Below are 12,207 nucleotides of genomic sequence, written 5' to 3' on the forward strand. Positions count from 1 at the left end.
TAAATTAATGAGAAACAAACCCAAATTAGTCTGTTTATCAGAGATGACGTGGAGTATCTTGTGAAGATTTATTTCCAGATCGGTGTTTTAAAAACAAAGTAATTCTGAACCCTTTGGTGATTCAAAACTAAATTATTTCCTGGTTCGGTGTCGGTAGTGTGGAGTTTCATATGTAAATAAAGAGCTCAGAATAATGCATGTTTATCAGGTCCGTCACTTTATTTTGCCTTTCACTTCCCAGAAGCCTTTTCGCCACCTTACGTCACATGACAACCAAAGGAGAATGTAAACAGAGCTCCGGACCTCCCCATCTCCAAATGAAACATCCCATCTCAACACAAAACAACACTGAGAAATGACAATTGTCTGTTACATTAGCACAAGAACATGGAACATTCTGAAAACTAGTCCTCTTCAGACGGAAGCATCACAGAGTTGGAGGAGATCTGGTCTGTCGCGGAGGACGAAATGACTGGAAGTGAACAGCTGCGCGGATAAAACATTAATAAACTGTAAATCAAATAAAGAAACTTCCAAACACTTGAAATATTTTAAACATTCAGTTTACTTGATGAAATCCAAGACGTTTTTCACATTTTGGTCGGCCTGCTTCAGCGCACGGCATAAATTCGCTGGACTGTAGGCTCCCCTCGACTTCAATATATTTACGAGAAAAAAGTCGTAAATTTACGAGATTAAAACTCGTAAATTTATGAGAAAAAAGTCGTAAATTTACGAGATTAAAAGTCGTAAATTTATGAGAAAAAACTCGTAAATTTACGAGATTAAAAGTCGTAATATTACTTTTTTTTTTTTTTTTGGTGGCCCTAATACTCAGTCGTATTATAGAGAGGAATGAACAGTAGAATACATTTAAAACCTCAAAAAGTAGAATTTTCATAGTAGGGACCCTTTAAAACAGTAACTTTTTAACATTATTATGAATAATAAAAAAGCAGGAATATTATTCCAGAATAAATCAATTTAAACCTTAAAGTCCCACTATGACATTTTTTTTATGTAAAAAAACTTTTCCAGTAGTCTTTAATGAAGTTTTTAACCAAAACCCCACAACCTAAATGTGTTAAAAAGACATTTTTCATGTTGATCCGAAGTTTCAGTTTCCAAAATCTCCTCTGAGGGGGCGTGGCTTTTGGAGCTGAGCTGAGCTGCTGTTTGGAAAATTATACACTAGAAATGAGCGCAAGATAACATCAGGCCATTACTAACAATAAAATAAAATGATCTGGAGGGCCGGATAGAATTACCTGGAGGGCCAGATCCGGCCCCCGGGCCTTGACTTTGACACATGCTTTATGTAAACCTATATTTTTGAATGCACTTCTTTCAAACCAAGCTGCTTCCTTGTGTTCTGTAAGCATTTTCTCTTCCAGCTTAAAACATGGATAGTTGTGGAAAGAGAGTTAATGCAAGTTTGTAACACTAAGTGACTTCATGGTGTTTTTCTTTGCTCACAGCCTTATTCAACAGCATCTATTCCGAAACCTGTGGACTGATCCTGAGCACTTGTCTCATTATCTCTATTTATACTGTCCAGAGTCCTGGAGCTGCAGCCATTCTCTTTAAAGCCACTCCTGAGGCGAGCTATGGCTTATGAGTCCCTGGAGCGCTACCGAAAGGCCTACGTGGATTACAAGACTGTCATGCAAATAGACATTAGTGTGCAGGCGGCTCAAGACGGCGTTAGCAGGTATTCACCTGTCACACCACCTTCCTGATCTCTGCTCTGAAAGGACAACTCAAAGGAAAAAAACACAAATAAAACTTTATTGTTCCAGATAGCTCATTTGATTGCTCAGATTCATGGAAAAACTCACCTGGAGGTCAAATCCAAAAATAACAGATATTTGGATTTATTAATCTTAGCATTATGCTAGCTCATTTGGGTAGCGTCTACTGAGGTTTTTTAATGCTATTTTAGATTTTGGTTTAACTAGTATTTTAGCATCAGGCTAACGTTTTTGACTAATTTAGTTTACTGAGAAAATGAAGGCTATTTTGGAGTTTAGCTAGTATTTAAGCAATGTGTTTGCTTTTTGGCTAATTGGCATCTACTGAGGTTTTTTTCGTGCTAACTTAGAGTTTAGCTAATATTTGAGCAACATGCTAATGCTCTGGGCTTATGTGGCATCTACTGAGGTTTTTATAGGCTAATATAGAGTTTAGCTTCTATTTTAGCAACATGCTAACATTTTGACTAATTTAATTTACTGAGAAATTTTAGGCTATTTTAGAGTTTAGGTAGTATTTAAGCAATAAGCTAGCTTTTTTGGCTAATTTGGCATCTACTGAGGTTTTTTTAGGCTAATTTGGACTTTAGCTCATATTTTAGCAACACATTAAATATTTTTGCAAAATTCCCGTGTATTTTTAAGCAATTTTATTACAAATCTTACTGAAATTTAAGTCATCTTCAGAGCTCTTTCATAGTTCTTTAACAAGATTTCAAGTCTTTTATCAAATTGAACATTTTTTAAATACCTTTTGGATTTTCAGCAAATCCCTTGCTCAGTTAAAGTAAAATTTAAAGTAAACTTTCAGCAAAAAGCATTCACAATTGCATTATCGCAGGTAATGCAACTTTTCTAGTTTCATTTGTTTCATGGAATGCTTTGTTGCATAATGTCAGTAACACATTTGTAGAAATTGAGCAGTGATAAACACTGAAGCTATTTACAGGTAGGCACACTGAGCTGGTCATAAAGCAGCAGCTCCGGCTAAAGTCTAATAATGGCTCTTAGACTTCATGTCCTTTCTCTGTTATGCAACCCAGACACTCACCTGGCCCTGCCACCTCTAAACCTCTGTATCAGTCCACCTTACTGTGCCATGCTGGCGTCCAGATATTAGCTTGATAAGTCTTAACTTGTCAAAGCTCAGATAGCAGAACTCGTGACCTTCACGCTAACTTAACCCAAACCCTTTTCTCCTGGATTATTGCCCGTGCACACACGTATTAAATTAGATTGGGTATAGTGAGGCTCACTCTGTGTCTTCCAGAATCACGCGTATGCTGATCGAGCAGGACGGCCCCGAATGGAGGGAGAAGCTTCCAGAGATCCCACTGGTGCCTCTTTCGGCTCAGCAGCACCGCAAGGCGGACCCTGCCAGTGCAGAGGTCCGTCAAGCACGAGCAGAGAAGGCTGCAAGGGACGCAGGTCTGCACTTGGATATGACTTTAACCTTTTCGCACCAGTCATTTTTTGATTCCCAACACAATCAATGTAATTTCGGTAGATTCTGAAGGAGGAAAGCAGCACGTTGAGCCACTTTCCATTACAGTGATTGTGTTGGCAGTTAAAAAAAATTACAATATGTTAAAGATTGTCAGCGGGTTAAGCAGACTTTGAATAGGAAGTTTAAGTTAACTTTCTGTTTAGATTTGTCCCTGTTGTAAATGTTGGTGATACTGGATGACTTTTACTCCTAATCTTACTGCTTCCTTTAATAAAACTGGAGTAGAAAACGAGGCCTGTGTGGCCACCAACTGATGAAACTTTGAGAAGCTTTTCCACCCAGCAAAGCCAAGTGGTCCCCATATGGTTTAAAAGTGGGCAGAAAATGTGGCCCCCTATGGGGTTGTCTAGAGTTTCTGTGGTGGTCCCACGTGTGTTTACCAACATGGATTTAAGTGGGGATTCAGTGGATTAGCTTGCTATGCTAGCCAGCCGCCTAGTGGACAGCAGAGCTCGCTAGCTCAGTATATCTGAGCTTGCTAGCATGCTGCAATGAAGCGTGCTTCAGCGGAGCATGCTAGCAACTACAGCGGAGCTCCCTTGCTTGCTTCTTCGGAGCACGCCAGAAGGCTACAGCGGAGCTTACTAACATGCTACACTGGAGATTGCTAGCTTACTACAGCAGAGCTTGCTAGCATGCTACAGCAGGGCTCGCTACCATGCTACACCGGAGATTGCTAGCATGCTACAGCAGAGATCCCTTGCTTGTTTCTTCAGCGCTCACTAGAATGCTATAGCGGAGATTGCTAGCTTACTACAGTGGAGATTGCTAGCTTACTACAGCCGAGATTGCTAGATTGCTACAGCGGAACTCGCTACAGCAGAAATCACTAGCATGCTACAGTGGAACTCCCTTGCTTGCTTCTTCGGAGCTCGCTAGAATACTACAGCAGACCTCGCCACCTTATTACAGTGGAGCTCACTAGCATGCAACACCGGAGATTGCTAGCTTACTACAGCAGAGCTTACAGCATGCTACAGCGGAGCTCGCTAGCATGCTACAGCAGAGCTGGCTAGCATGCTACAGCGGTGATTGCTAGCTTGCTACAGAAGAGCTCACTAGCACGCTATGCTCTCCACCGGGCGGCTAGCTAGCGCACCAAGCTAACCCACTGAATCCCCACTTAAGTCAATGTAGTTAAACACAGGTGGGACCACCACAGAAACTGTGGACAAACCCATTTGGATCCCACATTTTCTGCCCATTCTTAAACTATATGGGTTCACTTGGCTTTGCTGGCTGGGTTGTTGTTCTAGACGTGGACACTTCCTTCTCTATTAATCTTAAACTAATGAAAGTACAGCTCTGAGCAGCCCTCTGCTGCAGATCGATCAGCTCACGGTTCAGCTCTCTGATGGACTGACTGCTTACTTAGCTCATGCCAGCACAGCATTTAGTTGAAAGACCAAAAACTGCCAGGATTTGCAGCAATGGCTTGGGGAGGTCAGGGGGCGGGGGGCAATTAAAGTGTCAATAAAGATTGATGTTCTCAGAGGAGAAAAAAGGGAAGCACTTTACGTCATTATGGAGAAATCTGTGCTTTTTGTCTTCCAGAAAAAAGAGCAGAAATTCTGTTTTCTGCTTCAAAGCAGGAAGGGAACGATTTTGTGAACAAAGCGCAATACCAGGACGCTGTGAGAAAGTACACAGAATGCCTTAAGATCAAGCCAGACCAGTGTGCTGTCTACACCAACAGGTAAAGAGCTGTGATGGTCATTCATTCTGCTGCAGCTGTTCTCCGTTGAGTTGATGCTTTAGTCCGGTACTGCTAGAACCTGGATCCTCTCAGGAAGCTGATGCTTACAGGAAGCGTCCCATTGTGTGTTGCTGTTTGCACACGTATGTGGAGCTGTGCTGAGCCTTTGTGCTGCTGCTGCAGAGCAAACAAGCATCTGCTGCCTCCACACAGCAGCTGAGACCTCACATGGAGAATGTTCAAAGGAAATCCCTCAAAAAAAGATCATTTCTCATTTTATTCAAACAAAAAAAAGTATTTTCCCAGCCAAAACTCTCTGCACACCAAAATCGGTAATGCTTCATTTTACAGTACAGTACCTACAGGGTATTTACTAGGGATGTCCCGATCAGGTTTTATTGGGCCCGATCCGATTCCGAGTCATTTGATTTTGTGTATCTGCCGATACCGAGGCCCGATCCGATACTTTTATAAAACATTTAAAACATGAATACATTAAACAAACAGATTAGTGTTGTCCCTTATTTATATTTCAATAACCTTCCTTTATCATTAAAAACTTAAATAAAACACTTCTGTGAAGTAGCTTTAATAAACAAGTAAAATACAGCAAATATAAACTAGGAAAGAAAATACAATTTTCTTGTTATATAAGTGATAATTAAGTCATGTGATAAAGTTTAGTGACTTTAGCTTTAACATCTTTAGAGCTATTGAACATTTTTGACCAAATGTGATTCCTGTCCTCATTTAAAATTCTTAAAAATAAATTATGACTTTGTTTTAGCATAAAATGTGATGAGTGTTCATGAATAGCTGATATCATTATTAGTTTTAATTTATTAGTTTTATTCATTTAGTTATTTTTAAGATTATGTGCTTATTTTTTAAGTTCTTAAGACATCACATTTTCAGTTTTATTACCACAGTAGTTAATTTTCTTAACTGTTATTTCTCTGTCATATAAATCAAACAGGCATATCAAAGGACAGCTCGGGTCCTAAGGAGTTATATCACGGCGCTAGCATGTAGCAGTTAGCAGCTGCTGTTTAGCCATCTGTCTGCAGCATGAAGAGCTTCACATTAAAAAGAAAAAAAAAACTCTGTCTCTTTCTGTTAAAATGCCTTTATAGGTTGTTGTTTGTGTTATGACAAACCAATAGAGACACTTGCTGTCAGTTTAAAGCGTTTTTAAAGGAGTTATTGATCCCGGAAGTTAGCTTTCTAGCTAGCTTTGTTAGCTTTTGTTTTGTTAGCCTTATGCTTGACTTGCTGCCGTTTTCTGTTGTGTTTTCTGGTGATGACATTTTGTGATCTTTTCGTGACATGCAGACTTGGAGTGGAGTATTTATCCATAAAGATAAGATGAAATAAAAAGCTCTGATCATCATGAAAATAAATGAAATGTCCGATCCTGATCGGACAAAGGGGTCCGATTCCGATCGAGTTGCCAACCACGTGATCAGCCCCGATTTCCGATCACGTGATCGGATCGGGACATCCCTAGTATTTACCTGGTACTTTTGTTGTACCTTCTGGATACTTAAATGGTTCCATTTGGTTCATACTTACATGGTACCTACTTAGTGGGTATTTATATTTAAGCTACTGAGTATTTACGTCTGGAGTTAATGTGTATGTCGTGGTACTTACCACATGTAAGGGCAGAGTAAATGCAAATAAAGTACCTTGAATTTACTTTTTAACTTAATGTTTGTCTCGTGATATTTACCATGTGTGAAAAGATAGTAGGTAAACAGAAACTGCCTTTGAAGTACTGTGAAGAAGTGCCCAGAATTTGCAGTATTTGCATAGAGCAACGGTCTGCAACCTGCGACTCCAGAGCCACTTGTGGCTCTTTTACCTCTCTATAGTGACTCTCTGGTTAAAGAAAAATAAAGTAATACTATTATTTTCAAGTAAGGGTTAGTAAATTAGTATATATTGTGTGAATGTTCAGTAATCATTCACACTATAGTGATCCTCCTGCTCCTTTCTGTACATTTTTCAACACCTAAAAACTCAATCATACTTTCAGTGATTTCAGCAATCTTGGTATGAAAACGTTCAGCTTGTTCAGAGCATTACTGCTTGTATTTTTGCTAGTTATAAACGTTATAGTTTTTGAAATATTGAGCAAAATATGCCCTATAGGAAGTGAATGAGAAAATCATCCAATTCTGTATTTTAAGTAGATTAGCAACAAGACTTTAAATATATTCATGGGCTGTGTTTTAATCTTTCATCTTAATAATTTGGAGTTTAGCTAATATTTAAGCAACATACTAAATATTTTTTTCCAAATTTGGCATGTATTGATGATTTTTAAGCAATTTCACTACAAATTTTTCTGAAATTTAGGTCAACTTGAGCGCTTTTTCATTGTTCTTTAACTCTAACCCTAACATTCTGCAAATAGCTTTTGCATTTTCAGAAAATCCCTTCAGCAATTAAAATAAATTGTGTCACCATTTTCAGCAAAAAAACTTATTTTCTTACTTTTAGCAAAAAGTATTCACACTAGCATTATAACAGGTAATGCAGCTTTTCTAGTTTAATTTATATTAGCTACGTTTATACATTTTTGGCTGAGGTACACCAGAAGATTAACTATGTAAAGGTTTTTGCATCTCTGCTGACTTGAAGAGGTCTTGTTTGCTCTGCGCTTCCCCCAGAAAACACCAATTTCAAATACTAAGCAAAACTTTGGTAAAAAGTCTGATCTTTTATCAGTTTAAAGCAGGGGTCGCCCGACTTTCTCTTGTGAGGGCCACATGACTGTTTTCTTCTCCGATGTGGGGCCGGGGTCGGTTTGTAGGATAACAAAAGAAGTGTCAGGGTGTGTCCAAACAAAAGCATTTCTGGTTTTCCAGAAAGTCACATGTAACCTATACTTAATAACCCTTTCTGAGATCTTCACAGAAAAAGGTCAGAAAATTCAAAACAATCCTTTTAATGAAATGGTCTCGTTCATTTGTCTGCCGCCACAGCTAGACGTATAGACTATATGTACGTTACATTTTCACCAGAGCAGTGTTCGCTCGTTTATTGTAGGAGTTACTATCTAGAAGTAACTCGTGAAGGTGAAATCTGCTAATTATCTATTTCTCTCAGACAAACATGGACATTTTCACACTTTTCTCTCTTGTTTCAACTCAAGGTTAAAAACTTCTTTGAAATCAAGTCCAGTTTTATAGAATGAAAACAAATATCTGATTGTGTTTACAGCTGCATGTATCAGACAGGGGATGTTTGTGTGAGTATTAACGGTACTTGTTTTGGTCCCGTAAAGTGAAACTTGACAATAATCTGATGGTCTTAAAAAGCTGAACTAGCAGTGATCCAAACCTAAAGCTCCAGTGATGTGTGTGGTTGCAGAGCTCTGTGCTACTTGAAGCAGGAGATGTTCACGGAGGCCAAGCAGGACTGTGATGCAGCGCTGAGGCTGGAGCCCGCCAATAAGAAGGCTTTCTACAGACGAGCCCTGGCCAATAAAGGCCTCAAGGTGAATGGAGCTGGACTGAAGGACTCTGGCCGTGACAGCCTGTTCATAATATGGAAAGGCATAGGTGGAAGCTTTTTACATCAACACAACCTGTGAAATGCTGCAGGATCCACTGCAGCACAGACCATAGATTTGAAAGTGTTCTAAAACAGTTTCAAAGAAATATTTGGTACCTGATCTAAACAACTGCAACTCATTTCCTTCATCATATTTACATCTTGATTCTTTAAGAGCAGTGAAGCTACAAACTTACAAGGCAATCATTTCTTTGTTCTTCTGGTGAAGCGCTTGCTTTTGTCTCCTTTGCCATCAGGACTATCCGGCCTGCAGCTCTGACCTGCAGGAGGTGTTGCGCCTCGATCCCAGTGTGCAGGAGGCTCAGAAGGAGCTGGAGGAGGTGACGGTGCTGCTCAAACAGAGTTCTGACGCTGCACAGAACAAACCCAGGAAGACCGTCCCCATCATAGAGGTACAAACTCCTGGATCGTTCGTTGGATTGGATGTAGGAGTTCTGGTTTGGAGAATTGAGTTAAAATAAACCAGAGAGAATTCTGACAGAACCATTCCGCAGGTCAGACGTTGAGGGGTCCAGAGCACAGTCACTGCAAACGAGGAAATGAATCCATTAAAGAATGATGTCGAATCTCCCTCATGGCTTTAAATGCAGCACATTAATGAAGCTAGTGTTAAACTCTTAAAGCTTTTTTAAAACATAAAAGAACACTCCAGCAGTAGAGTTGGTCATTTCAACCCACGAAGATTACAGATGTTTTCTTTTTTAACCCTTTAAAACGAAGATACCTGTCTACTTAAAAAAGTTTATTGTCTCTCAACGTTGAAGACTTTAATGTTCTAATCTTTATTTTCATGATAATTTATCTACATTCAGGTTTTTATGCTAAACCTATTTGTCAAGCATCAAGTTTAACCAATAAAAATCCCCATTAAGAGGAATGAAGTTTCAAAAGACTGAATAAGTAACAGAAATGAGTCTTCTTGTATGATAGCACCACCCAGTTTGGTGAAGTTTGTTGTGATATTTGGTCATTGATCAAATCAATTTGTATCATAATAGCTTAGAGTGTGACTCTACTCAATTAAGGTTGTCTTCACGATTTCTCCACATTAAAAGAACAGCTAGTATATTTATTAAATGTTGCTTAAATACTAGCTAACTCCAAATTAGCCCATAAAACCTTAGTATATGCCAAATTAGCCAAAAAAAACTAGCTTGTTCCTTAACTAGCAGCTAGACTCAAAAATAGCTTAAAATTCTTCAGTAAACTGAATTAGTCTTAAATGTTTGCTGCTAAAATAAGAGCTAAACTATATATTAGCCTATGAAAACCTCAGTAGACAACACATTAGGCAAAAAAGTTAGCATGTTGCTGGAATATGAGCTAAACTCCAAGTTAGCCAAAAAGCTAGCACTTTGCTCAAATACTAGCTTAACTCCAAAATAAAAACTAAATTAGTCAAAAACGTTAGCCTGTTGCTGAAATATTAGCTAAACTCCAAATTAGTAGGAAAAAAACTTAGTAGATGCCAAATTAGCCAAAAAGCTAGCACTTTGCTAAAATACTAGCTAATTTCCAAAACAGCATACAATTCTTCAGTGAACTAAATTAGTCCAAAATGTTAGCTTGTTGCTAAAATAGAAGCTAAACTCTATAATACCCTATACAAACCTCAGTGGTTAATTAGGCAAACACGTTAGTATGTTGCTGGAATATTAGCTCACGATGCTTTTCTCCTTCAGATTCTGCTGAAATTATGGTAATTTAGATAAATTACAGTAAATCAAATAACATAAACACTGGACTGTTAAAGGGTTAAGCCTTTTTTGCAACAGCATGTTTTTTTTGTCTGCTCCTGATTCACAATGATTTTGATAAAGAAATACTCAGAAATATAATTTTAATCTTAATCTTCTGTAGGCCTATTTGTCCTCCATCATCAAAAAAAATGTTTGAATCTTTTATAGTAATTTTTGAAGAAAAAAAATTAGCTTCTCTTTTAGCAACATGCTAACGTTTTTGAGTAATTTAGTTTACTGAGGAATTTTAGGCTATTTTGGAGTTCAGCTAGTATTTAAGGAACAAGCTAGTATTTTGGACCCATTTGGAGTTTAGCTCATATTTAAGCAACACACTAAATATTTTTGCAAAGTTGGCATGTATTGAGGATTTTTAAGCAATTTTACATCAAATTTTTCAGAAATTTATGTCAACTTCAGCGCTCTTTCATTGTTCTTTATCAGAAAATTGGCACAAGAACTTGTTAAAGTACACTAGCTTTGCTGTAGGTTTTATCTTAGATCATGATTAAAGGAAGTTCATGTCTTACCACAGGTGGACACCGAGGAAGCTGTGACAGATGCTCCTAACACAGCGAGCAGCTGCACAGTCTCCATCAACCTCCATTACTCCAGCCCCTTTGAATTTGGTCAGGCTCTGTATGCAGCCCGCTGCAGCAAAAACACAGCCGCCTGCGCCGAACTGCTGGCCTCCATCGCACCGCAGAGTCTTCCTCAGTACCTTAGCAACCAGCTGGATGGACACACCATCAGCTTCATCATGCAGGCGCTCGACTCCCACTTACTGGAGAAAGATCCCAACCTGGTCTACCAACACTTGAACCAGCTGCACACTGCGGACAGGTTCTCAGTAAGGCTGTTTTATATGAAATACAATTGTTTATTCTTTTTTTCTACATCTTAGAACTGCTGAAACACACGTGGAGGTAAACCTTGAGTTTTTGGTTTCTTACATGCTGTTTGCAGACTGCGCTCAGGCTGATGGACAAACGTGACCACATGATGCAGCTGTTTGAGCGTCTGTCCGGCGTGGAGAGCACAGAGTTCAACAAGAACGATGTTCAGAATTTGGCCAACAAATACATCTGAGAGTTCTGCATGAGCTGCTGGATCTATGCAAACCAACTGGGAGCTGCAGAGCGTTCTCGGGACTGATGTAGAAACCGAAGCTGTAAATGATTGTTTAAGATGATCTGAAAGTTTATTTTTCACTCTAGAACATTTGGCTATGCAACTTTACTTCCACACCAGCATCAAATGCATGTACTGTACTGCAGCAGCACTGAAGCATTTACGGGATGGTGGAACATTTGATTTTGTGCAATGTTTGAGGTTATGCAAGGCTGCAGGGAAGCCCCTGTGTGACGAAGTCAGCCACGAGGTTTGTAATCGTCTTTAGACACGAACAAGATCAGGGACGTGTTGATGGAAAATGGAACAGATCTGATCCTTTTGCAGGATCTCCCCTTATAATAAATTAATGGTTTAATTATAAATATTTGAAGGAATTTTCACTTTTTCTGTTTTTTCAGGAAATATTGTAGCCAGAAACCAAACTGATGATTTTATTTATTCACCAAGTGATACAATTAGATTTGAAATTCTTCTTAAACCAACATTTAAACATGACGTGAGCCTTTTTACGTGCACTTATAAGTGAAACATGCTGAACTTTTCTTGATCTTTGAGAACAGTCATGTGTTTCACTTTTCAAATCATACATACCTGCATCTGAAGTTCTGTTTTACACCAGTGTATTGTGATAATATGGTAAAAGATGCAGCTAACAGGTTCCCTAAGAGGAGATGTGAAACACATGTGCATGCCATTGACTGTAAAAACAATATTTTTTAACTTGTCCTGTCCAACAGCTGAGCCAACAGATGTGGGCTGAGAGCTTCTTGTGTTGGGCAGATTTTACTGTCACAACAG

General features: G+C 38.9%; 1 protein-coding gene across 4 annotated transcripts in view; it reads left to right on the forward strand.

Annotated features, from left to right (window-relative positions):
* spag1b (sperm associated antigen 1b) overlaps nucleotides 1–11,773 on the forward strand; it is a 25,651-nt gene extending 13,878 nt beyond the window's left edge. For 3 of the 4 annotated variants that reach the window (XM_024281172.2, XM_024281175.2, XM_024281174.2), the window contains 7 exons: nucleotides 1,559–1,711; nucleotides 3,022–3,179; nucleotides 4,813–4,954; nucleotides 8,333–8,459; nucleotides 8,773–8,928; nucleotides 10,811–11,125; nucleotides 11,242–11,771. In XM_024281172.2, coding sequence (XP_024136940.1) covers nucleotides 1,559–1,711; nucleotides 3,022–3,179; nucleotides 4,813–4,954; nucleotides 8,333–8,459; nucleotides 8,773–8,928; nucleotides 10,811–11,125; nucleotides 11,242–11,364 — 1,174 coding nt within the window. In that variant the 3' untranslated portion in view covers nucleotides 11,365–11,771. Of the gene's footprint in view, nucleotides 1–1,558; nucleotides 1,712–3,021; nucleotides 3,180–4,812; nucleotides 4,955–8,332; nucleotides 8,460–8,772; nucleotides 8,929–10,810; nucleotides 11,126–11,241 lie in introns of all 4 variants that reach the window. The other variant, XM_024281176.2, reaches the window with a different exon arrangement.
* The last annotated feature ends 434 nt before the right edge of the window (nucleotides 11,774–12,207 follow it).

This window comes from Oryzias melastigma, linkage group LG16, assembly GCF_002922805.2.
Source record: "Oryzias melastigma strain HK-1 linkage group LG16, ASM292280v2, whole genome shotgun sequence".
NCBI lineage: Eukaryota > Metazoa > Chordata > Actinopteri > Beloniformes > Adrianichthyidae > Oryzias > Oryzias melastigma.